This window comes from Durio zibethinus, chromosome 12 (assembly GCF_047325235.1).
Source record: "Durio zibethinus cultivar Kanyao isolate XHJ-2024 chromosome 12, ASM4732523v1, whole genome shotgun sequence".
Taxonomy (NCBI): Eukaryota; Viridiplantae; Streptophyta; class Magnoliopsida; order Malvales; family Malvaceae; genus Durio; species Durio zibethinus.
This window is the reverse complement of record NC_143173.1, coordinates 25,096,896-25,120,980: the sequence shown is the minus strand read 5'-3', so window position 1 is coordinate 25,120,980 and position 24,085 is coordinate 25,096,896. Positions and strand designations below refer to the sequence as shown.

The window sequence follows — 24,085 nt, the reverse complement described above, 5'->3', positions numbered from 1 at the left end:
TTGGTATTCAGGTTGGAAAGAGCGTATTTGCATCTAGATTTACTATGATTGCCTATAGCATGTGCAACATAAAAGTTTTTTTTTGTTATTAAACTATTATTAGTAATCTATTGACAAAAGATTGATTGATTCGACTCAGAGTAATTACATTTAAATTTTATATATTGTTATTTGTTGATGTCAATTCCAAATGTATGATTTTTATAAGACATATCACATTATGTTTTAATTTTGAAATGAACAATCTACCTACTCGAATTTTATATGCTAAAAGATTTTGCTTTAATTTAAATAATTAATATTATAGAATCATATATATATATATATATATCTTGTTTAATTTAACATCTTAAAAAATATAAATTTAATAATTTAAGATATGATATAATAATACTATATGAAAATAAAATATAAAAATGATATAATAATTATATGAGTTTAACAAAATTAAATTTTTTTTTTTTTTTATGTTTATATGAATTATAATATAAATTTTATATATAATATGAAACGAATATATAATTTTAATATTTTATATAATAAAAATACATAAATTATCGTATTTAAAAAAATTATCAAACATTAAGATTTCAAAAACTAGTTACCGTCAAGATGAACAATCTTAGATAATGCAATAATATTGCTTTGTTTTATTTAAAATATAAAAAAATTAAAAATTTGTACAATATATTTCTATTTCGAATTAAAAAAATATTTTTTTTTAATCTCAATTTAGTAAAGCATATGCGACTACATGAACCAGTCAGAAATTAGACAGCCAATGCAATCATTTTGTTCTAACCACTCCTTTTCAATAAATTAGAAAAAAAAAATATCTATGGTGTTTTTGACTTTTTCTTTTCTAGGGTTGGTAGGTGGGATATGAGGCCTGCAAAATATCAAACTTTTGCTTCACAATCACAATAATATTATCAGCAAATTGACTTTATATTTGATAATTGAAATTGATATCATATGAATTTTTATGTAAAATGAATATATAAATTGATAATATTTTATAATAATTAAATTTAAAGTGAAAAGAAAAGAAAATAATCAAAATATGAAAGGAGGGTATGATGTTTTCTTGGGTTGTAGCTGAGGTGCATCCTTTTTTACCTACCATTAAAGGAGCATTGGGTAGGAAGATTGTGCTAAACAAAGATTAGGGTTAGCTCAAAAAACTCTTCTGATCTACCCATTTTTCTTTTTTTTTTTTAAATTTAATTTTCTTTCATTAATTTTAACAACCTTGGCTTGATGTATAAACACCAGCATGCCTAACCATAAAAACAAAGCAGTTCTTGACCCAGACTAACTTGGCATGAAATTCTAGATTGATAAAGATAAAAAAATTAATTCCTTAGAAAATTTTTCATTGCAAAAGTGTTGAAACATTTGATTGAGTTTGACGTTGGTTATTGTACAAGAACAAGACCAATTATACATCCAAATGGCTAAGACATAAGTGTTGATGTAAGACTGGATCTTGCATTTTTGTTGCTGTTTTATTTATATAAAAGAATCTTCCTTGTTGCAAAATATGTAGGCAATGGGTTAATAACAAAGGCTCTACTGTCACCATAAAATACAATTACAATCACTTATAATTCAAAATCATAGGGAATGATGATCATGTCATGTGACAACATCAGTTAATGTATATCGAGTGAAAATCAAGAATCTTTTGCTGTTAAATTAAAAAATATATATTTTTAACGTAAATGATCATTGATCAAATCGTTAATTTGTATAATTTCATGATTAAAATAAAATAAAATTGAAAACTTAAATGATTAATCATGCAATTTACCCGCGAATGATTAGAAAAAGTTGGTGATATTATAGAGTACATATTTTTAACAGGGATGTAATTGATTTAAGCTGAATTAATATAGTAAAAAATTTAAGTTTGAGTTCGATTCAAAATTTGTTATTCAAAATTAATTCGAACTCAATCAAATTTTAATTTTTAAATTTGAACTTAACTAGAGATAAAAATCGATATACTCGAACTTATTTAATTAAATTTGGTTAATAAAAATAAACTTAATTTCAAGCTCGATTATGTATTTGAACTTGAATTAATATATATGTATAATAATAATTTTTTAATTAAAATAATTAAAATATATAAAACTTTAAAAACTTGATTAAACTCGCGAGCATTCAAATCGAATATTAAGATGTATGAATTTGAAATCAATTCATTTGATAAGTCAAGTTACTCGACTAGATAAATCGAATTGCTCAACTTGATGATAATGAAGTCAAATTCAAATTTTATTCGAACTAAACTCGAATAATTTTTTATCATTAATATATCATTTACATATTTAATTTTCCGTAAAAATCAAGTACGTGAAGTTTGAAAAAAAAGAATTTCAATGGCTTTGAGGATAAGTTCATAAAAAGACACCGTTGTTGAAAAAAAAAGTATACCACCAACCCCTGTGTTGTAAAGTAAAATATGAAGATGAATTCATGAAAAAAATTTTATAAAGCTCATTTTTTAACACAAAGATAGATAAATTTATTAATAAATGGTTGGTTCAATCTATTAAGTTTCGTCTTTTTTAACAAAGAGGTTTTGCATTTGAGTTTTATTAATAATCACTTGTTGAGATCGTCTCTAATGCACGACTTGCAGTTACTTATTTTAGATTGTCAAATATGACACATTTTATTTTAACCTAAGAGATTGAATAATCTATCTACCTTCAATTTTTTTTCACAAAAAATTAAGATAGATAAATTTTTTAAATATATTTTTAAAATTTAAATTTAAACCATTTAACAATTGATATATAGTTTAATTAACAGTATTAAAAGTAATTTTGAATTTAAAAAGCATTTTTGTCATTTCTTTTATAAATTATCAACAAATAATCAAAAATATTTTAAATTTTTAAACTGATTTAATATATTTAATATCATGTCAGTTCAATTATATCCCATAAACTCTTTTCTTTTTATTTATAAATAAAAATATCCAAATACTGTCATTTTATTCTATTCTTCTGGCACATTCTTTTTTCTTTTTTTTTTTCTTTCATCGTCCTTTATACTTCTCTTTAATTTATAACATTGAAGTACAAATGCAGAGAATACCTCGAAGCTCGGCATCATCAAGTGGGGAATTCAAAATCCAATACGCAAAGCAACAGGGCTATCTTCATTACAGACAAACGTATTATATAGGTAGACCAGTTCCAAGGTAGTAACTTGTTTGACCAAATACTTTCTCAGTTGGAATAAAATAAGAAAAAATAAAACAAATTACATATAATGGGAACGACATGCCCTTTAAAAAACAAATAAAACAAGTGAAAAATGGTAGAAGTTAAATATTAATAAGAACTATCCATAGGAATTAATCCAAGTGTTAGTGCAGATCAGCAAGAAAGTTCAAAGAAACCGGCTAGCATGCAATAAACAGGATTACTAGGATGAATCAACAAGCATCATCTAGTCATGGTGCCGAATTGATTTTGGCATCTTTCGTGTTACTTAAAAGTTCAATTGCTGAAAATTTTATCTCTTATGCTAATTTTGATGCATACGAAAATGATTGAAAATGATACAAAAGAAATTTGGTTTAAACTTTTAATAAAAGTTATATGTAAATTTGATAAAAATTAAAAAATATATTTTATATTTGATGTATTAATATGAATATAACATAATAATTTTTTATTTTTTATATGTTAAATATAAAATAAATAGATAAAAATAAATAATTAAATTATCAAATTTATTGTCTATGACCCTATAATATTATGATCACTTATAAAGACATAGATGAGTAATTAATCTTATAAATTTTAATGAAATAATATATTTTTCTTTCAATAAGATGATTTCAAACAATCTTAAAGATAACAATTCTCTTATTCTTATTGATACTATAAATTTTAATTTTAATTTTTAAAATATATTTGATAAGTTTTGATAATTTGGCATGCTTTAAACATAAAATGAATAAAATTAGCATAATCTTGCTGATTAAGAAAAGTCTTAATTAGTGGAAACCTAAAGGATTTAGTTGTTAAACAATATTATTATTACACATGTGGCACGGTTGTTTCCAATTATTGAAATGGCTTGATGCAACGTAACCTACCCATTAGGGGTGGGCGTGGGGAAGACCATAAGGTTTCAAAACATGCATGGGAACGTTTCGTCCTCAATTCTCACCAACCTCGAAAGCTTAAATTTTCACCTTTCTTTCTTCATTTCTCTCACTGATCAAAATCTAGTCCACGCTGTTTCCTTTCCACCCTCCGATCAACCCTCAATCAACGGCCATCCTTAAATCTCAACCAACCCAAAAGCCTCTTCTTTTTCTCTCCCTCTGCCACTCCTTATGCTCACCTACCAACTCGCTAACCTCTCCTCTCTTCTCTTCTCTATTTAAACCACGTTTCTTTTCCTTTCTCTCTTCAGGAAAGAAAAAAAAATCACACATTTGTAGATTAAGAACTTCAAATTCTTTCCTGGGTTATTCTTCATTTTGATCATTTCTGTTTTAACATGGAGACAGTCACTCAAAATGGTCATCAGAACGGCTCTTTGGAGAGTTTTTGCATGACTAGTACTGCTGCTACAAAGGGTGGTGTCTTCGACCCTTTGAACTGGGGAGTTGCAGCTGAGTCACTCAAGGGAAGTCATTTGGATGAAGTGAAACGCATGGTAGCTGAGTATAGGAAGCCATTGGTGAAGCTCGGTGGTGAGACCTTGACAATTTCTCAAGTTGCAGCCATAGCTACACGTGACTTGGGTGTCAAGGTTGAGCTTTCCGAGGATGCGAGGGCTGGCGTTAAGGCTAGTGCTGATTGGGTCATTGATGGCATGAACAAAGGCACTGACAGCTATGGTGTTACAACTGGTTTTGGTGCTACTTCTCATCGAAGAACTAAGCAAGGAGCTGCCCTTCAAAAGGAGCTGATTAGGTAAGTTAAAAACTTCAAAAAAAAAGAAAGAAAGAAAGACTACCAAATTAACTACAAAGTCTAAACTGGAAATACGTACTTAATTAGCGTGCAACTCTAGTTTTAAACTGAGTTCAATCATCCGATTTGACTTATTTCCGAACTCGTACCATTGTAGTCTTTTGGGGTTGAGTCAAAAAATCAAAATCGTTAACTTTGTGGAAGTAGTCCAAACTGGACGGCAATGGAGTTGACTCGGCCTGTTGGGCTGAGTTATAATCGAGTCGAGTTTAATAAATAATTACTGCTATATCAATTATCATCAGTTGTCAAGGAGGCCCTACTATTTTTGGAAAGAACATTGACAAATTTATTGAACCGACGTTGATAGGGCATTTATCACAACAGTAGTGGGCAATTTATGGCAAATTTAGTCATGATGATGAATAGGCAATTGGATACAATTTGACAGTATCACCACAGTATATAATTTCTTTTAGATTAGAAAATTTTGGTTAAACAGATTAGCTAATTTAATTGTAAATTTCTATGTTACTTTTTAAATCACAAATTGAAAGATGGTTTGATCAGTATAATTATATCTGTTTGTTTGCTGCAGGTTCTTGAATGCTGGAATCTTTGGCCATGGAACGGAGTCATGCCACACACTTCCTCACTCAGCAACCAGGGCAGCTATGCTTGTTAGGATCAACACCCTCCTCCAGGGATACTCTGGCATCAGATTTGAGATTCTGGAGGCCGTCACCAAGCTTCTCAACCACAACATCACTCCATGCTTGCCACTTCGTGGCACAATTTCTGCATCTGGCGATCTTGTTCCTCTTTCTTACATTGCTGGATTGCTCACTGGCAGGCCTAATTCCAAGGCTGTTGGACCCAATGGAGAATCCCTTGACGCCCAGGAAGCCTTTCGCGTAGCCGGTATTGATTCTGGGTTCTTTGTGTTGCAGCCTAAAGAAGGCCTTGCTCTGGTCAATGGCACTGCAGTTGGTTCAGGCTTGGCTTCGACGGTTCTTTTTGAAGCTAACATACTGGCTGTTTTGTCAGAAATTTTATCAGCAATTTTTGCTGAAGTCATGAATGGTAAACCTGAGTTCACTGACCATTTGACACATAAATTAAAGCACCATCCAGGACAAATTGAGGCTGCAGCGATAATGGAACACATCCTTGAGGGGAGCTCTTATGTTAAAGCAGCTAAGAAGTTGCATGAAATGGATCCCCTGCAGAAACCAAAACAAGATCGCTATGCTCTGAGGACTTCTCCACAATGGCTTGGTCCACAGATTGAAGTGATCAGATTCGCAACCAAATCAATTGAAAGAGAGATTAACTCTGTCAATGATAACCCTTTGATCGATGTTTCAAGGAACAAGGCATTACATGGTGGCAACTTCCAGGGTACCCCAATTGGTGTCTCAATGGACAATGCACGTTTGGCTATTGCTGCTATCGGGAAACTTATGTTTGCTCAATTCTCTGAACTTGTTAATGATTTCTACAACAATGGTCTCCCATCAAACCTCTCTGGTGGTAGGAATCCAAGTCTGGATTATGGTTTCAAGGGTGCTGAAATTGCAATGGCTTCCTATTGTTCCGAGCTCCAATACCTAGCCAATCCTGTCACTAACCATGTTCAGAGTGCTGAACAGCACAACCAAGATGTGAACTCTTTGGGGTTAATCTCTTCAAGAAAAACCGCTGAGGCTGTTGATATCTTGAAGCTTATGTCGTCTACATTCTTGGTGGCTCTTTGTCAAGCTATTGATTTGAGGCATCTAGAAGAGAATTTGAGGAACACAGTGAAGAACACCGTGAGCCAGATAGCTAAGAAAATCCTCACTACCGGTGCCAATGGTGAACTTCACCCTTCAAGATTCTGTGAGAAAGATTTACTTAAAGCTGTGGATCGCGAATATGTTTTTGCCTATATTGATGACCCTTGCAGCGCTACCTATCCATTGATGCAAAAGCTGAGGCAAGTACTTGTTGAGCATGCTTTGTCAAATGGTGAGAACGAGAAGAATGCAAGCACTTCAATCTTCCAAAAGATCGCTGCTTTTGAAGAAGAATTGAAGGCTCTCTTGCCAAAGGAGGTTGAGAGTGCAAGAGTGTCACTTGAGAATGGAAATGCAGCAATTCCCAACAAGATCAAGGAATGCAGATCTTATCCATTGTACAAATTCGTTAGAGAGGAGCTTGGAACAGGACTGCTGACTGGAGAAAATGTCAAGTCACCTGGTGAGGAGTTTGACAAGGTTTTCACAGCTATGTGCCAAGGGAAGATCGTTGATCCTATGCTGGAATGCCTTAAGGAATGGAACGGTGCCCCTCTCCCAATCTGCTAGTTTGCCTTCATTTTGATCCTCGGGAAATTTGTTATCCAATCTTTTTCTTTGTTTTTTACCTTTTCTTGTTTGAACTTCCCTGTAAAACAAGTTAATTATATGAATGCATATGTGATATGTTTATTTCTCATTTCATCTCTCTAATTGCCACTCTAAAGCCTAACCTTGAAAATAATCCCTAGCTTCATCCATGGAATGTTGAAAAACGCTTGAAGTAATAAAACCAACTGAATCTTTATTGCACTTTCTGAAAGCCACATGGGATACCGTACAGATTTTCACCAAGGCAGCCACAAATTTTTTTAATATTTGGTCCCAAAAGCGTAGCGCTTGACAATTCTGAGCTACCCAGAAATGCCAGAAACGTGGTAATTGTGTTCAATAACTCCAATGACAAAACCAAACTATTCAAAATAACAAATGACATGGATTTCTACTGCATGTTATGCATTGCTATGGGCTGTGTGTCCTATGATCTTGGAAATCCTCAGTCATTATTGGCATTCATAATATCCCAAGATTTTGATTAAAAAAAGACAGCAACTGTGAACCCTAGAGGCCAGAACCAGAAGCGGTGAAGCAGACCAATGCAACATTTATTTTCCGAAGACCAAAGCAACATTTATCGATCCCAAATAAATCAATATTCATGATCCTCTCATTTTCCTTCAATTTCCAGCCTCTCTTGATTCGATTATTCCGATTTGTCGTTTATCTAAAAATGGGCTTGGAGGTGTTATAATATGGACCCAAGTCGACAAGTAGACTTTTCGAATTTTTTGACCAGCCAATAGAAAATGCCAAAAAAATAATATCCAATATGTATAATACGTGGCGTTATATAATTGGTCAAAATTAAGAAAAAAAATGTAAAAAGAATATGTCCTGGCTAGCCATATTTCGGAATAACATATATTTTTTTTAACACAATCAAAAGTCGCGACCCAGCCAGCCAGCCAGCCAGCACGATCAATGGCGACGCAGCTCCTCAAACGACGAGCCAGTCAGATCCTTTCACTGGCGAACCCTAACCTTGGCTCCCCGCTCTCCTTAGCCAGAGCTTTCTCTTCCGCCACAGCTCCCATCCGAGCCACTCTCTTCCCCGGCGACGGTATCGGCCCCGAGATCGCAGAGTCCGTCAAACAGGTATCTGCCCTCTCTGATTTTTCTCTTATTTATTTTGAATTTATATTGCAATCGAATTTTCGCTTGGAAAGTCTTGATTTTTCGACTTCTTTATTTAAGTGTTAAAAAAATTGAAAATTTTTGCTTCAAAAAGCTTTTGATTTGGGCACAAACTGTCAGAAAGTAGCCATTTTTAGTTTAAAGAAGCTATTTTTATAAAATTATAAATACATTGATATTTGTATAAAAAATCATTATCAAGAACCAAATTTTATTTATTTCTGGTGAAAATTTGGTGGTAACTTAGTGATTATAATTGATTCAGGTTTTTAGAGAAGCTGAAGTGCCGATTGAATGGGAAGAACATTATGTTGGGAACCAAATTGATCCGAGAACTCAGAGTTTTCTAACTTGGGAAAGTTTAGAATCAGTGAGAAGGAATGGGGTAGGCTTGAAAGGTCCAATGGCTACTCCTATTGGTAAAGGTCATAGGTCTTTGAACCTTACTCTAAGGAAAGAACTTAATCTGTATGCCAATGTCAGGCCGTGTTATAGTCTCCCGGGATATAAGACTCGGTATGATGATGTAAATCTTATCACTATTCGCGAAAACACGGAAGGGGAGTACAGTGGACTCGAACATCAAGTAAGTTTGTTTTGATAGTTTGTGCCCGATTTGATAAACGGGGTATTCACTATATAAGTATGAGGAGATAATTCTTTTGCTTTGGGTGCTAGGTGGTGAGAGGTGTAGTTGAAAGTCTCAAGATTATTACTCGTCAGGCAAGCTTGAGGGTGGCTGAATATGCTTTTCACTATGCAAAGGCCCATGGAAGAGAGAGAGTTTCTGCAATTCATAAAGCCAATATTATGCAAAAAACTGATGGTCTTTTTCTTAAGGTCTGTCAATTCAAACGCCTAGTTTGTTGTAATTCTAAATTACTGTTTATTAAGTTTGGTTTACTTGTCTTTTTCCAGTGCTGCCGTGAGGTTGCTGAGAAATACCCAGAGATAACATACGAGGAAGTGGTCATTGACAATTGCTGTATGATGGTATGACAGATTTCCTCCAATAGGCATTATGTTGCTTTTTTTCCCCTCACTTTTGATGACAGAGGAGAGGTCGGATTTTGAATTAGCTATTATAGGTGCTAACTTTTGCCTATATTACTTTTGGCAAATGACAAAAAAGAGTTCTTGTTTCAGCATGCACAGAACTGCGGTTCATCTTTTATGGAAGTGAAAACTAATATCTAGAACTAATTACTTTTTTGCCACATGCAGCTTGTGAAGAATCCAGCGCTTTTTGATGTATTGGTGATGCCTAACCTCTATGGTGACATTATCAGTGACCTTTGTGCTGGATTGATTGGGGGCTTGGGCTTAACACCAAGGTAACTACACCTTGCTAACAATCATGGGTAACATACATCGTAGATGGTTTAACAGCATATACTTTTTATGTAGTTGCAATATTGGTGAGGGAGGAATAGCACTTGCTGAAGCTGTTCATGGCTCAGCCCCTGATATCGCCGGAAAGGTTAGTATCTATCTTAGGACTTCTAACTGAGTATCTGTCCTTCATTTTTTCTATAGAGCCATTCATTTTTCATAGACAAGGAGCACTTTTGAATAAACATGAAGGTATGTTTAGGGATTGTTAGTCATTTAGTGTTTTAGTGGATATAAATAAAATCTTAATGGTTGAGATTAGAGACTGGATGTTTTGAGATAGATCTTGCAGGTATGCCAAGGTCTATTAAGGTGTGTCTGTATGCATTACGCTAATTAAAAAGCTATGTGAGGTTTTTAATCTAGGATTTCGTGGGTGATTTTTGAAACTGGGATAAGCTTCATGGTATGTTAAATTGTTATAGTTTCTAGATTGTGGTTCTCTAAGTCTTGAGGAATTGATGGTTGCTTGGAGTAAAAACCCCAAAATGTCATATTTATCTGTCTATGATCATTTTGTTATTTGCCTCTGCTGAGTTCCTTTTTCTTCTCTCATTTAACTTTATTTCACCGAGTATAATTTCATTTCCCATGTCACCAGCTAATTATTTATATGGTTGACATTATTCAGAATCTGGCAAATCCAACTGCTTTATTATTGAGTTCGGTCACAATGTTGCGCCACTTAAATCTCCATGGGGAGGCTGATAGGATTCAGAATGCTATTCTCAGCACAATTGCAGAGGGGAAATATCGAACTGCTGACCTTGGTGGCTCGTCAACAACAACTGATTTTACGAAGGCTATTTGCGATCACCTTTAAAGATTGTTTCTTTGTAGCATTTTAAGTTTTGCATTGATTTCTTTGCAATTTGTCTGCTGTGTTTTTCACCTCGCTTAAATGTTTTCTTCTCTTATTAAGAGGAATAAAATCACATCATCTTCATGGCTAAGGGGCACATCTTCTTAACTCCCTATCTTTAGCCATGGAGAACATATAGCATCCTTTAAATTTGTTAAACATATTTTAGTCCACTTGTATTCTGGCAGATGGCCATGCAGGTGTAGAGGGCTTTTTTGTAAGGAAAATTATTGAGTTGTTCAATTATATAGTTTGATATGTCATGAAATAAACTATGAAGATGATGTGTCTCTTCACCTTTTGCCCCTTTTTTTCCTTTAATTACCCGACTTTGACATGCTGTATTTCACATAATGCTGCGATTTAGATATACATAAATATTAATATCATTCAAATAAAAAAGCTATGTTATATTAGCTGTGATGTGCTTGCAGGTTTGCTGCTTCCTGTTACCATTGCCTTCACAAAAGTTCTTTTGATTGGTGAACTTCTGCTCACCCTTTGGTCTTTTCAAGTAAAATTTGGGACACAAGAAGGAATCCATAGTGGGTAGGATGTTTATTCTGTTAGAGTCACCAGTAGCAACGTGGCATGTGAGAAGTAAAACCCAAGTTGTCTTAACTAAGTTATGCTGAGGTCTTAACTGATGTTGTAGGTCTGGACCAACGTGATTGCCGATATCCACAGGAACTTCAAATATTGAAACATTAACTGTTGTAAACTGGAAAGTCTTCAGCTATTGGGAGATGAATACCATATGATTCTGAGGGCAGCCTGAGGGTGCTGAAATTGCCCTTGGATTACTTGCTAATTGCTGATTTTTCATATCCTTCCATGCAAGGCTGATACATGAAATGTCGACATGGATGGTGGATTCAAGGCTTGAAGTTGTGTTGCTGGTGCTCGTAAGTTGTATATGCCAACCCAGTTGCTTTCTGCAACACGGATTGCAGGACTGGAATGTGGTAATATAATAAAATCTATTAAATCTATCATGATATACAAACAACCAATGCCTTTTCTCTAATAAATCTATCCCTTTTAAACAAAATGCAAAAGGGTACATCTCAATGTTGCATGATTGCAATTGGATTGGTAATAGTCAAGACACGATGCTTCACCATAAAAATGAAATGGCAAGCGTTTATGTTTGATAATGGATAAAGTTGGAAAAAAAAAAAAAGAAAAGGGTGACTTTTTTTTCGTTTTGAACTGAGAGCAGCTCTGTGGGAAATTCACAATTGTGTTGGTGCCTATAAACTTTGAATAACCCAAATCATTTCTCCCAACCAAAGATCTAAAAGTCTCCTACTCTCACCCTACTTCTTCTCCTTTTTTTCTTTGGTATTCCCTTTTCACCAAACTATCACCACAAAAAGAATGGCCTATGAAGGACTTCTGTTGGGGATGGGCAATCCTCTCCTTGACATTTCAGCTGTCGTGGACGAAGATTTCTTGAAAAAGTACGGTTAGAAAGTTGGGTTTTACTGTTTTTATTTGTGGGATGTGTTTTGATTATGTTGGTATTGGTTGTTAGTTGTTGTTGTGTAATCTGACTTGGGTTTGGTTTTGTTTTTGTTTTGATTTTGCTTACAGATACGATATCAAGTTGAACAATGCAATTCTAGCTGAGGAGAAACACCTACCCACGTAAGCAAAATTTGTTTCTGTTTTCAAGATCATTTTTATGGGTTTCTTCTTTTAGCATGAAACCAGATTAAGTTAAACTGTAGTTGTTATTTTAGTAGTATTAGTTTATCTGTTAACCACTTGCTTCACCTCACATGCACGTGTGTACACACGGGTTTATTCAATCTACCAGATCAAATTTTTATTCATTTCCATGCTTATATTGATATGTTCTTTTGATCATTTTGTCTCCTCAAATTGTTTGATTTTGCTTGTTTAGCTACTTATGCGTATAGTCTAATTGATAGTTAATCTACATGAAAAATTATGTGTTCCTTCCTAGTTCAGAGCAAAGGTGGAAAGTTGTAAGACTTAAATACCTTAAATATAAAATAAATTTGGACCTATGACAAAAAAGTTCAAAGAGCGGGTTGCATGATATGCTGACCATCCGATCTTTAGGGCAAATGTGACTTTCTTTGATGGAATTTAAGATGCAAAACCATGTCATTTTGAATCAATTTCCTCAAGGATAGGTAATCTCTGTCATGCTTCTTCAGTTAGAAGATAGAGATTTTGGTCTCTGACTTGACCCAGTAGGTTCAAAATGGTATGATCTGTTGGTTGAAAAGTTGGGGTTCAAGTGTGTTGTTGGGATCAACATTAGATGGTTTCCACCTTCCATCTAGCGCGATACGTTTGTCCTCATTACTAACTCCTGTTTACAAGTGCAGTATGCAGTGTTCCAATATCCTAATGGCTCTTTATGACAGGTATGAAGAGATGGCTTACAATCCCATTGTAGAGTATATTGCTGGAGGTAAAGGGTGGATTGCCGGTATTTGATTTCGACAAAAAATTAAAATTGGAATCAGAATTTTCCATCAGACCTTCATGACCAATAGTGATTCTCTCAATTTTATTATGTGCAGTTGCTACTCAAAATTCAATCAAGGTTGCACAGGCATATTATGGTGCTTCTTATTTTGGTTGGAACTTTGGAAAAATTCAGTCATAACATTATTTTTACCAGAGACTTAAGTTTCTTTTGCCTCATGCAGTGGATGCTTCAAATTCCTGGTGCCACCAGTTACATGGGTTGTATACGGAAGGTCAAGTTTGGAGAGGAAATGAAGAAGTCCTCAAAAGCTGCTGGTGTTAATGTAAACCCTCTTTCTAAACCGTTTTCCCCTAACCTCTAGAAGAATTGAAAAGAGAAAATGCAAAAAGGAAAAAAAGCAAGCATTAATATTTGTTTTTCTGAATTCAGTTCCTCATAGCTTTAGGCATAATAAATTATGCTCCTTTTGTTATGTCCCTAAACCTTCCCATTTGCAGATGACTATTTTGAGTTGCATTTTTGCTTTCCTTAAGATAGATTGGAAATAAAAATAATTGTATTGTTGATGTTGTATGATGCATATTAATCGGGTTCACTACCTTGAGGATGAATCTGCTGCAACTGGAACTTGTGCTGTTTGTGTTGTGGGTGGTGAACGGTCAGTTTGACAATGAGCTTGTTTTCCTTTATTTCTTCTATGCCGCCATTTCATTGTCCTACTTATGTTTGCTCCAATTATTAAGATGTTATGAAAGCATTTATGTTTTATCTACTGGAGTAGCAAGATTCATTGTTAGATCTATCTGTATGTCACTTATCGTAAATCTATCAGCTGCGAATTGCTACAAGTCTGAGCATTTGAAGAGGCCAGAGAATTGGGCATTGGGTACTCTTTTTCTTTTATTTTCTTGGACTTGGCTTTCTTTTTGTTATTTTGGTCTAACTATACATTAAGGAAACTTACCCTTTGGTGAAAAATGAAAATCCAATGAGAATAATTGAAATGAGCAATTTGATTTCTCTCTGGTTACAGCTTCTAGGGACTAACTTGTTCATAATATATTTTTGTGCCAGTTGAGAAGGCCAAGTACTTTTATATTGCTGGGTTTTTTCTCACTGTACCTCCAGACTCCATACAGCTTGTTGCTGATCGTGCAGCTGCTAATAACAAGGTGTATTATATCACACGTAGCTGAAATCCTTCTTTATGCTTCTGTTCACTGGCTCAGTGGCCTAACATACTTAATTGTCTGCAGGTGTTCTCAATGAATCTTTCTGCTCCATTTATTTGAGTTCTTCAAGGATGCACAGGCGAAAGTTCTACCGTAAGCATTCTATTTTCCTGCAGCGGAAATTAATGTAAATGTACTGAAATGTCTCTGGATTTGTTGTTCATCAGGTATATGGACTTTGTCTTTGGCAATGAGGCAGAAACAAGAACCTTCTCAGAGGTTCATGGTTGGGATGTAATAGCTGTTGAATATCAGATGCTATGATGGATGGCAATGGTTTATATTTCATATTTTACCTGTTCGAGCTGCTTTTGCTGTCTAGACAGATGATGTTGCAAAGATAGCCTTGAAGATTTCTCAGTGGCCGAAAGCATCTGGAACATTCAAGAGGATTACTGTCATTACTCAGGGTGCAGATCCAGTAGTTGTTACCGAGGATGGGAAAGTGAAGCAGTTCCCTGTAACATAGTTGCCCAAGGAGAAACTTGTTGACACAAATAGTGCAGGTGTATGGTCATTCCCATTACTCCCAAGACTTGACAACTGTAAATGTTAAAACGAAATGAGACACGAACGTATAAAATAGAAGCGTGGAAGAATGAAAGATGGAATAAGATAATTAGTTGCCATATGATCAACGTTTATCCCGTTTGGTATATCAGTGTAATAGAGTCACTGTTAACAAATTTATCCTATTTTCTGCAGGTGATGCATTCGTTGGAGGCTTTCTTTCACAATTGGTTCAAGGGAAGCCCATTGAAGATTGTGTAAAGGCTGGCTGCTATGCATCCAATGTTTATCATCCAAAGGTCTGGCTGCACATATCCTGAAATAGCCTGAGAAAATTGTTATATGAGAATGAGACATTCTATCCCTATGCATGACATCAGATGAAAAGAAAAGGCAAAAGGGGCGAACGCAACTATTTCACCGTGTATAATGTCAATGACCATCTATCTCTGTTTCATTTCATAAGCTCATGGTTGAGAGCTGGAGTTTTGCTCGATGCTTTCTGCTTCTTCTACATTCTTGCATTTGAGAGCAAGCGAGAAGTCTCTCGTTAATGACTTGTAATTTTCGTTCCATGTGCTTGCATTAATGCTTGAAGCATGGAGTAGAAAATCAAACCATGCTATGCTATTCTAGGACAAGCGGTGCTGGTTGAAGATAACCTGGCACTTGAAACTGACTGTGTCATCATCAACCTATGCCTCCATGGATGTTAGGAACGGAGCAATTAAAGAGGTTCCACAAGACTTAAGCATTCCCTTCCATTAGAGATTTCTCGGTATATTTCACCTTTTTTCTTTTCAAACCCTAAACACTTCATTGATTTGAGCATCGTAATACATCTTGAATAATCATGTTTTTTTATTACAGGTTCATATCATTTCACTTCAACTTTTAATCAACTTTTCTCCAATTGAGACACCCAAAAATATCATCAAAAGATTTAATATTCGTTACAAGTTTAAGATAAATATAATAAAACAATCCTCAAGATAATTAAATTCGAAATATAAATTTAGTTTGAAATTAATTACGTGATTTTTTTTTTGTAATTTATTTGTATTTTTTTTCTTTTACATATTTATTATTATTATTGGATCAATCTAGGGCCCATTTGTAGGCCCAATTATTAAAAATCAGCCTATAATAATTTCTAGGCTCGGACATTTTCCAAACCTGCTCCTTTCCTCCAACTTTCCAGCCAACTCTCAACAACCAATAATAAATAAATAAATAAATGCTTAAACCGTATAAGGGAAACGGAAAACCAGAAAAACAGAATCCCTTGCTCATTATTTCTCACACCTAATGCTTCACTTCCCATAAATCTGAACCCAAAAAAAAAAAAAAAAAAAAAAAAAAGGCCATGACCGATCACCGCCACCGGTTCGGCCAACTAAGGTCCACATCCCAGATCCTAAAAAAAGCCGCCGTGCATTTCACCGCCCGCCCTTTCATGTTCATCTTCCTTTCTTTGTTCCTCGTCTCTTTTCGTTCCGTAGTTGAATCCGGTTCCTTTCTTGTCACTACCTTTATTGACCGCGATCCTTCTTTCAAATCTCTCCTTTCCCGCCTCGACCTCCACCCTTCCCATCGCCACGCGCGTATCCACCCCACTCGTCGCCAGACGCGCCGACCTTTTCTCCACCTCACGCGCGTCGGCACTCTCGACGATGACTTCTTTTCGTCTGACGATGATCACCGCGACCGCTCTCTCTTCGGTTCTTTCCCTAACCGTCCCCTCAATGGCACGCCGGTAATTCTTTCCAACTTCGATACTAAATTGGGGTTTTCGAATTTTGTAGCGGATAATGGAATTCTGCTAGGTGAAATCGTTCATTACGGAGTCAAATTCAAAACGGCGTGGTTTGACTACGAAAAGAATGAAGGGAAACGCCAAGAAGAAAGAATTGTGGATTTTCAGTTAGTTTATAAAGGATTGGAGTTGGGCCGTCGTGACGCAGCGACGCTGTTCTTTCTCATCAGCTTTTTATCGGCGGCGTATGGATGGGTAATTCTAGGGTTTACAGCGATTTACTCTTTGGTTTTGGGTGTTGTTTTTGTTACAATTGTTAATGACTTGATTGGAAGATTTGTTTCCTTTTTTGGGGCATTTTGGGATGGGTCAAAAGTGGGTTTGAAAAGACTCACTGGGTTCGTTTTAATGAAATGGGCGGTAAGAGACGCGGTGACTCAGCTTCTTGGATTATGGTATTTTGGAGAAATTGAGGATCATTTCTCGTTTTTCAAGCTTTTTGTTAGGTTAAAGTTGATGCCTTTTTCGGTTATGTCACCGTGGATTAGGGGTTTTGAGAAGGAAATTTCTGCGTTTTTGTTTACATGGTTTTTGGTGGATACTTTAGTGTCATTTGCATTCTCATTAGCTGCTTGGCTTGCCATTGTGGATTCAAGGAGAACTGGGAGGGAAATTATTAAAGAAGGTTGTTATTTGATGTCAACACTGTTGAACCAAGCAATACAGATTAAGTGTTACGAAGCTATCTTAGGTGGGTCTCTTGCAAGATGGGTTTTGACTCATATAGGTGGGGAATTTTTCGCTACTGTAATTCAGGCAGCTTTGGAGGTGTATTTCATGGTGGCTTGGTTGATATTTTACTTTGTGGTGAGGTGTAGGGAAGCTAATGCTGAGGGTAGGAGATATGGGAGGAGAGAATTGGAGGCTTTGATTGATGGACTTAGATGATACTCAAGTTGGAAAAAGATGGGTGAAAGTTACTTTTGCTGCTAGAATTTTCAATTGTGACTGAAGATAGCTGAAAATAGCGGCAATCTTTTCAAATGCTTTGAGTCATCCTGTTTTTGCAATGCTAGTGCTGCAATATTGCCATTGTTTGGTGTAAGAAACTGCCAATGCATGGCATGTCCTTTTATCACGAGGCAATATATTACTTGTGTATAGTTTCGACAACATTGCTTCTGTGTGTATATTCTGTTGCAATCAATTGTTTTTATTGCCTTGCAGTACTTGTTCCTTGATGCTATCAATGAGAATGGTAATGCTTTCCCATGCTCCAAATGCTGCTGATGCTGTTATACTTAGACTGTTATCTTTGTGGTGTGGGCTTCTTCCCTATTCTCTTTGTGCATATGTAATGTTATTAATTTCTCTATTTGCACTTTATGAGCATTTTCTTGTTTTACCCCACTTTTATGGAGAAATTTTGTTTGTAAGATGCCTACTGGCATATGTTAGCTTTCAGTCCATTAAATTACTAAATGAGGAAAAAGTAAAGGCTTTAAACTTGGAATCTGGATAATCTTAGCGAGTGTGCATTCTACTGTCTTGTAGAGTTAATTTGGTGAGCTTTAGGATCGAAACCAATCTTCAGACTGACAAAGGTTATTTATGAGAGATGTGATAATGTGAAGTTAGTTGGTGAAGGGAAGAAAATAAGAGTTCAGTCAAGAAAGGCGCACTTAAGGTCTTGCCTAAATATTCTTTACGTTTGCTTTGGCTGTGAGGTTTTTTATTTTCCATTTTAAAGGAGTGAGGAAAAGTAGAAGTTGTAGAAATTAAGTGGGAGGCATCCTGTTACAGATGCGTTTGTAATGGGCAAATTATTGGGATGTGACATGCTATTTTGGCAAATAGTAGATGGTGTTCTTCCAAGGTATCAGAAGGAGAGAAAATCTGAATTGAAGATGATGCATTTTGACATGGGCTGAGATGACAAGTGAGGTAAAAACATGAAACATTGCCTAGAGTAAGGCAGGTTCTGCATGTGTTTAACCTGTCTGTGTTAATGAATTTTTAAAGGTTATGGAAAGTTGCTTGTAATTGTTGCTAAGTTGCATAGGGTTGTGGAAGTTCAATAAATTGGCATGGTGAATTAGGATTTAAGGGGATCTATGTTAGACAACTGATGTAACAGATCGTAATGATGAATGCCCTCTTATATATTTGCCAGGTTCAAATTGACCCAAATGATGTAAGATAGAATTAAATTGTGAACATTATCCTCCAAATGGATGCTGCTATTCCTATGTTTTTGGCTATTGGGTAGCAGCAGGTATGAAGCGGCTCTTTTTGCAGATGTAGTTGGACAGGTTCAATGGTACTGATTTTGGATTCTAAGAGAAGGTTTTGTGCTTTGGCCTTTGAAATACATTTACCTCCATGTTGATGGCAATCTGATGGCTGTACAATCTTTTTATCCTTCCATATGGAGGATCTTATCATAAGCATTATCTATGTATGTGCTCTTACTAAATTTTCCACCAGTGTTTGTTGATGAGTCATGATTTTCTGATTATTTGATAGTTTTTCAGATACAAATGCATTTTAGTGGGTAGCATTTTGTCATTCTGATGATTCCATTTTTATGCTGAGTTTTTTGGACAAGTCTCCTTCGGTCCTTCGTACGAAAACACACGCTTTTTGTCAATATTTGTTGGACACTTAAGCAAGTGTAGATGGATGATGTGTAGATATGTTGTCATGCGAAGAACAAGTTTCGGTACCTATTCACCTTGTTGTTATAGACAATTAGATATCAGATGCTGATGTGCCAAGAATAGAATACAAGAATCAACTATATGCCAATTGGTGTATGATTCTTAGCCCAAATATTTGAGATATTCTATCATATCACTACTGTTCTTGTACTTTTAATGGTGTCAATTCTATCAGTGCCCCTTGCAGAATTGTGTTTCACCAGATGGTTGCCTTCTCTGTTTCTCTTTTAGTTGCTTAGTTTCATTATATGAGCGTGTGGTTGGATGTTGAATTACTTAATGTTGGTTGAATGGAAAAGTTGGAAACTTAAGAATATCAATTACTATTGGAGATTATGTCAGTGTGTGGTATAATTCATTATGCTACAAATAAACAATTTCAGGGCATTACATAACAACTTGCACTTACGTGCTACACCATGCACATTTTCACAGATTTGTACAAGCATGCAACCTTGAAGTATGCTTTATCTTACTTTCCTTATTTTCTACCTTGCTAACCTTCATCATGTAAGCCCAAGTAAGTGCTTGAATTGTCTCTTTTGCATTTTTATGGTGCTTCTTGTTGAGAGAATATGTGAAAAATCTAAGAAAGCAACAAATTGATAAACTTTGCTTTCCCTGTGCCAATCAGATTTACTTTTGAGGTCCAAAGCTGAAGAAATTCTTTGACATTGGTCCTGCATTCACTGTTTCCCAGAGCAGAGGAGAATAACTTTCTTATCTTTTGACTTATAACCTACCTATCATCATGCATATCCCATGCTAACACTAACTGGCTGGGATTGGATTCGTTTCTGAGTTTCAAACTTTGTGCTTGCCAATCTAGTCATAATTTGATTTCAAACACTTGATCTCTATTCTGTTCATTCTTCTTGCAGCATTAGCTCCTGAAATTGAAAACCCGGTCAGACCTCAAAGAATCCTACTTTGATAATCCTGGCAACACCTTGAGTGTCTGATCTCCTTGATTAATCATCTGTTTTTTACGTGTATCTGTTAGCATGGAGTCTGCTTTAATATTACAGGTAAATAACTAAATATCAGAGACACAGACACTGACCTTGAGATGGGTTCGAGGAGAGTAAGGAACTTTTATCTCCATTGACTGCAATTTTCTCTGACAGTAATACAAGCTTGATCTTTAGTTCTATTTGTTTATGTCAATTAGCTTTTATAATTGCCTTTTTTTTTTAAGTAGCTTTTATTATTGCTTTAAGTTTCAAAGATAAGGTAGATGCCAGAGCTGGAAACTGTCACGATGTTGTCAGGCGGTGGGGTTTGGTCCAGCTTCTTGTTCAGTGCTGATCTGGCATGGTACTGTGTAATTGGGTTCTGCTTTGGCAAAGCGCTTTCTATTGCTTGGCTTGAGCAGTTGATGCCCTTAGAAACAGAACTTTCGAGGGAAAACAGAAGTTAATATTTTTCAATTGAGTTACATTAATAGGCTACATAATTTGTTATAAAAATCTACTCAGTATACTGCATATTAGCATTCTCATTAGGACTCGGACCTCGTGAATATGAATCAAATTCCTAGCATGAATTCCTAAAGAAACAGGGAGAGCCTTCGATCTTGTGGGGAGCTAGTACAACGAACAACATCGAGGAAGAGGCTTTCATCACAAGGAATGCATAGTTTGGAGTCAGTGGTAAAATCATATTCATCCTGAGCTTGATCCAGCAATGCCTTGAAAAGTGGGTGCTTGAGCAAGGTGATTTTAATTACGAACCTCCTATTGTTTTCACCCACATACACAGCCAAGTGACCCTTGGGCACATCCCTTGGGATTGACCTCTCTTCATGCATGGAATCAGGCCACTTTGCCCACTGATAACAGTATTTGCAGCTGCCACAAGGTATGATTCTACTCCCCATCTTCGTCCATTTTGTAAGGCATGCCTTTAGAAACTTCCCCTTCATTGTCTTCCAAGGAAATCAATAGTAATATGCCAATCTATACAGGAAATAGATGGAGGGAAAAGAAGTTTGCATAGAATCTGAAATGGAGAAGTATCAAGTATGGTTTGGATGGTGAAAGGAGTAGTTAAAAGAAAGGGTTTTATGGCAGTAGAATAGAAAAAAGAGACATCATATTCATCCTGAGCTTGATCCAGCAATGCCTTGAAAAGTGGGTGCTTGAGCAAGGTGATTTTAATTACGAACCTCCTATTGTTTTCACCCACATACACAGCCAAGTGACCCTTGGGCACATCCCTTGGGATTGACCTCTCTTCATGCATGGAATCAGGCCACTTTGCCCACTGATAACAGTATTTGCAGCTGCCACAAGGTATGATTCTACTCCCCATCTTCGTCCATTTTGTAAGGCATGCCTTTAGAAACTTCCCCTTCATTGTCTTCCAAGGAAATCAATAGTAATATGCCAATCTATACAGGAAATAGATGGAGGGAAAAGAAGTTTGCATAGAATCTGAAATGGAGAAGTATCAAGTATGGTTTGGATGGTGAAAGGAGTAGTTAAAAGAAAGGGTTTTATGGCAGTAGAATAGAAAAAAGAGACATTGAGTTTGGAGGGAAGCATTAAATGATTGACATGACAGGTAGCCAAGGGATGTTGAGCTCAGCTCGGTCCAAGTAAGCGTAAATGTACGAGTATAGAGATGGTTGCCGCGCATTGCTGTGCTGTACCCTTTCATTTTATCCTTTATACTAAGCATGTGCATCTTGATACGAAGTGTACGAACATGCATCTCAAGATATAAAGGGTATACAAAATTATTGCTTCTAAGGTCATACAGGAAGTCTCTCTATTGCTCTGTTGAGAGAGAGGATGGTGCTTGATCGGTGATCTTTCGAAGTTCTCGAAGTAAAGACCCCACAAGTTGAGAGTGGAAAAAGATAAGATATGAAAGAGGGATGGGATAAAGCTTCTTGGGCAAAGTGCGATCCCACTTAATTTTTGTTCATATATTTGTAGATGTTTAGTAGTAGTAGATGTAGCAATAGTAGTAGTAGAATTGACGGATATTGTAAAATATACACCAGTTTGCCCAGAGACTCAGATGGAGGGAAAAACCATGTTCGTGTAAAACCATTTACTGTAATCCAAATATATATCAACTATATATTGGTTCTGTTCCGTGAGTTTAGCTTGGCTGGAAATCACATTTGGTGATAATGATAATAGATAGCTAAGCCCCCTCGCCCCACCAACACCATGTTCTGACCAGATTTTTGTCCTGATTTTCTCTAGATGGAAGCAGCAATTGCTTGCTTTTGGTGCTTCTTTTATGTGGGTTTGGTCACTTTCCGGCTATAAGTCTATAATAGATCCTGGATTCAAGGGGTTTGAAAAAAAAAAAAAACTGTGTCCGACTTTCGTACCATTGTCAATAGGTTTTCTTTTTCAGCGAATCTCTGCACCCTGTCTGTGCAAGCATGTAATGGGGTATTTACTGCAAAATAAGGATGGAGAGAAACAACTTAGGTTGCAGTCTTTGCCAGAGAAACAAAACAAAACTAAAAAAAAAAATTCAAAGAGAACGAAAGTCGCTTATCGAATCTTAATATGATCCTCTTCCCAACGGTTGATAGTTGGAAACATTCCATGCTCAAATTTATAAAGGTTTATTTTAATGCATTTGATGAATTCGTAACTTTAAAATTTTGTTAATCCCAACTTTAGGAAGTTTAAAAAAAAAAAAAAGAGAAATTTGGGTCATTAGATTAACAAAGACAACTAAAAATAACTGTGATTGAGAAGCCAGCACAGGGTTCATCCCCTGAGGACAAATATGTGCTGTAGTCGGTCGTAAGAGCCCCTCAATACTACACATCATTCGAGTAGAGCTGCCTGCCAACAGTTTTGCAGACATGTGCTGCCAACAGTTTCTCTTCAGCTTTTTCTTTCATGAAAAAAAATTGGTACACGTGTAACTGGGGAAAAGGATGTTCCAAAAAGCATACGATTAAAACTCTGTCTGTCCCCAGACAGCTAGTTTGAACTGTGAATGTTATCTGACTTGTAGGCTAACAGTTTTTTAATGTTACTCTTACCTATGAATGAATGGAGGGAAATGTCAACACAGAAAATGAAGATGATTTGCTTCAGTGGAATTTTTCATTAAAATCAAATGGAACAAATTCATGTAACCAATGCATTTGCAGTGTTAGTACCGAGAAAAACCAACCAATTTCTTCATTGACTTGGGATTCGGTGCCAACTTAATTCAATTATTCATCGCAATTCACAAGGGGCCGATTGATTATGAGCTCGAGTTTGGAGCCAACTTATTCATCGTCTCAATGAATGTTCTGATCTTTGGAAGCAACGCATTCATAGTAAAGAACAAGCTTTGATCTTCGAAGCAAATCAATGTTTTTGAACAATTTTTTTTATTGCATATAAATACATGTATTCTTCTTTTTTACTGCTTTTTACATTGATTTAATATGTTTAAAAAATTATATTTTATTTATCGTCAGAAAAAATTTTAAATTGTATAAACAAGATTAGACAATTGATGTATATTTATATTCAAGTTTAAAACGTTTATTTACATTATAAGCAGCTGCATTAAATAATACTGATCAACATTAAACTTGAAATAAAAAAAAGTTTTATATCTATATCTAATTTAAAGTGTTTAATTGATTAATAAAACTTTTAAAGCAGTGAAGAGTTTTATAACAA

The 24,085-nt window shown here is 35.5% G+C and overlaps 4 protein-coding genes and 2 pseudogenes across 5 annotated transcripts; 4 read left to right on the top strand and 2 right to left on the bottom strand.

Moving 5' to 3' along the window:
- Positions 1-4,444: 4,444 nt before the first annotated feature.
- Positions 4,445-7,430, top strand: LOC111296231 (phenylalanine ammonia-lyase). Its single transcript, XM_022890420.2, has 2 exons — positions 4,445-4,952; positions 5,551-7,430. The coding sequence occupies exons 1-2, from the start codon at positions 4,534-4,536 to the stop codon at positions 7,298-7,300; spliced, it is 2,169 nt and encodes a 722-aa protein (XP_022746155.2). The 5' UTR covers positions 4,445-4,533; the 3' UTR covers positions 7,301-7,430.
- Positions 7,431-8,239: 809 nt separating this feature from the next.
- LOC111297258 (isocitrate dehydrogenase [NAD] catalytic subunit 5, mitochondrial) lies at positions 8,240-11,035 on the top strand. Its single transcript, XM_089741392.1, has 7 exons — positions 8,240-8,446; positions 8,751-9,071; positions 9,164-9,325; positions 9,404-9,478; positions 9,710-9,819; positions 9,893-9,965; positions 10,509-11,035. Exons 1-7 carry the CDS (start codon positions 8,273-8,275, stop codon positions 10,698-10,700), a joined length of 1,107 nt encoding a protein of 368 aa, XP_089597518.1. The 5' UTR covers positions 8,240-8,272; the 3' UTR covers positions 10,701-11,035.
- Positions 11,036-11,186: 151 nt separating this feature from the next.
- Positions 11,187-15,842, top strand: LOC111297259 (adenosine kinase 2-like; annotated as a pseudogene). Its single transcript, XR_016326184.1, has 12 exons — positions 11,187-12,202; positions 12,336-12,389; positions 13,142-13,188; positions 13,301-13,332; positions 13,430-13,527; positions 13,796-13,867; positions 14,007-14,095; positions 14,284-14,381; positions 14,466-14,534; positions 14,609-14,675; positions 14,764-14,947; positions 15,147-15,842. The product of XR_016326184.1 is annotated as an adenosine kinase 2-like (transcript).
- Positions 15,843-16,179: 337 nt separating this feature from the next.
- Positions 16,180-22,531, top strand: LOC111297255 (uncharacterized). The gene is made up of 3 exons (XM_089741391.1): positions 16,180-21,287; positions 21,394-21,721; positions 21,828-22,531. Exon 1 carries the CDS (start codon positions 16,318-16,320, stop codon positions 17,653-17,655), a length of 1,338 nt encoding a protein of 445 aa, XP_089597517.1. The 5' UTR covers positions 16,180-16,317; the 3' UTR covers positions 17,656-21,287; positions 21,394-21,721; positions 21,828-22,531.
- Positions 20,977-21,351, bottom strand: LOC111297256 (protein SMALL AUXIN UP-REGULATED RNA 12 pseudogene; annotated as a pseudogene).
- Positions 21,354-21,820, bottom strand: LOC149515920 (auxin-responsive protein SAUR50-like; the record flags this gene model as incomplete). Its single annotated transcript, XM_089741818.1, has 1 exon — positions 21,354-21,820. A coding segment is annotated over exon 1 (432 nt), but the record flags the coding sequence as incomplete, so codon positions are not given.
- Positions 22,532-24,085: the final 1,554 nt, after the last annotated feature.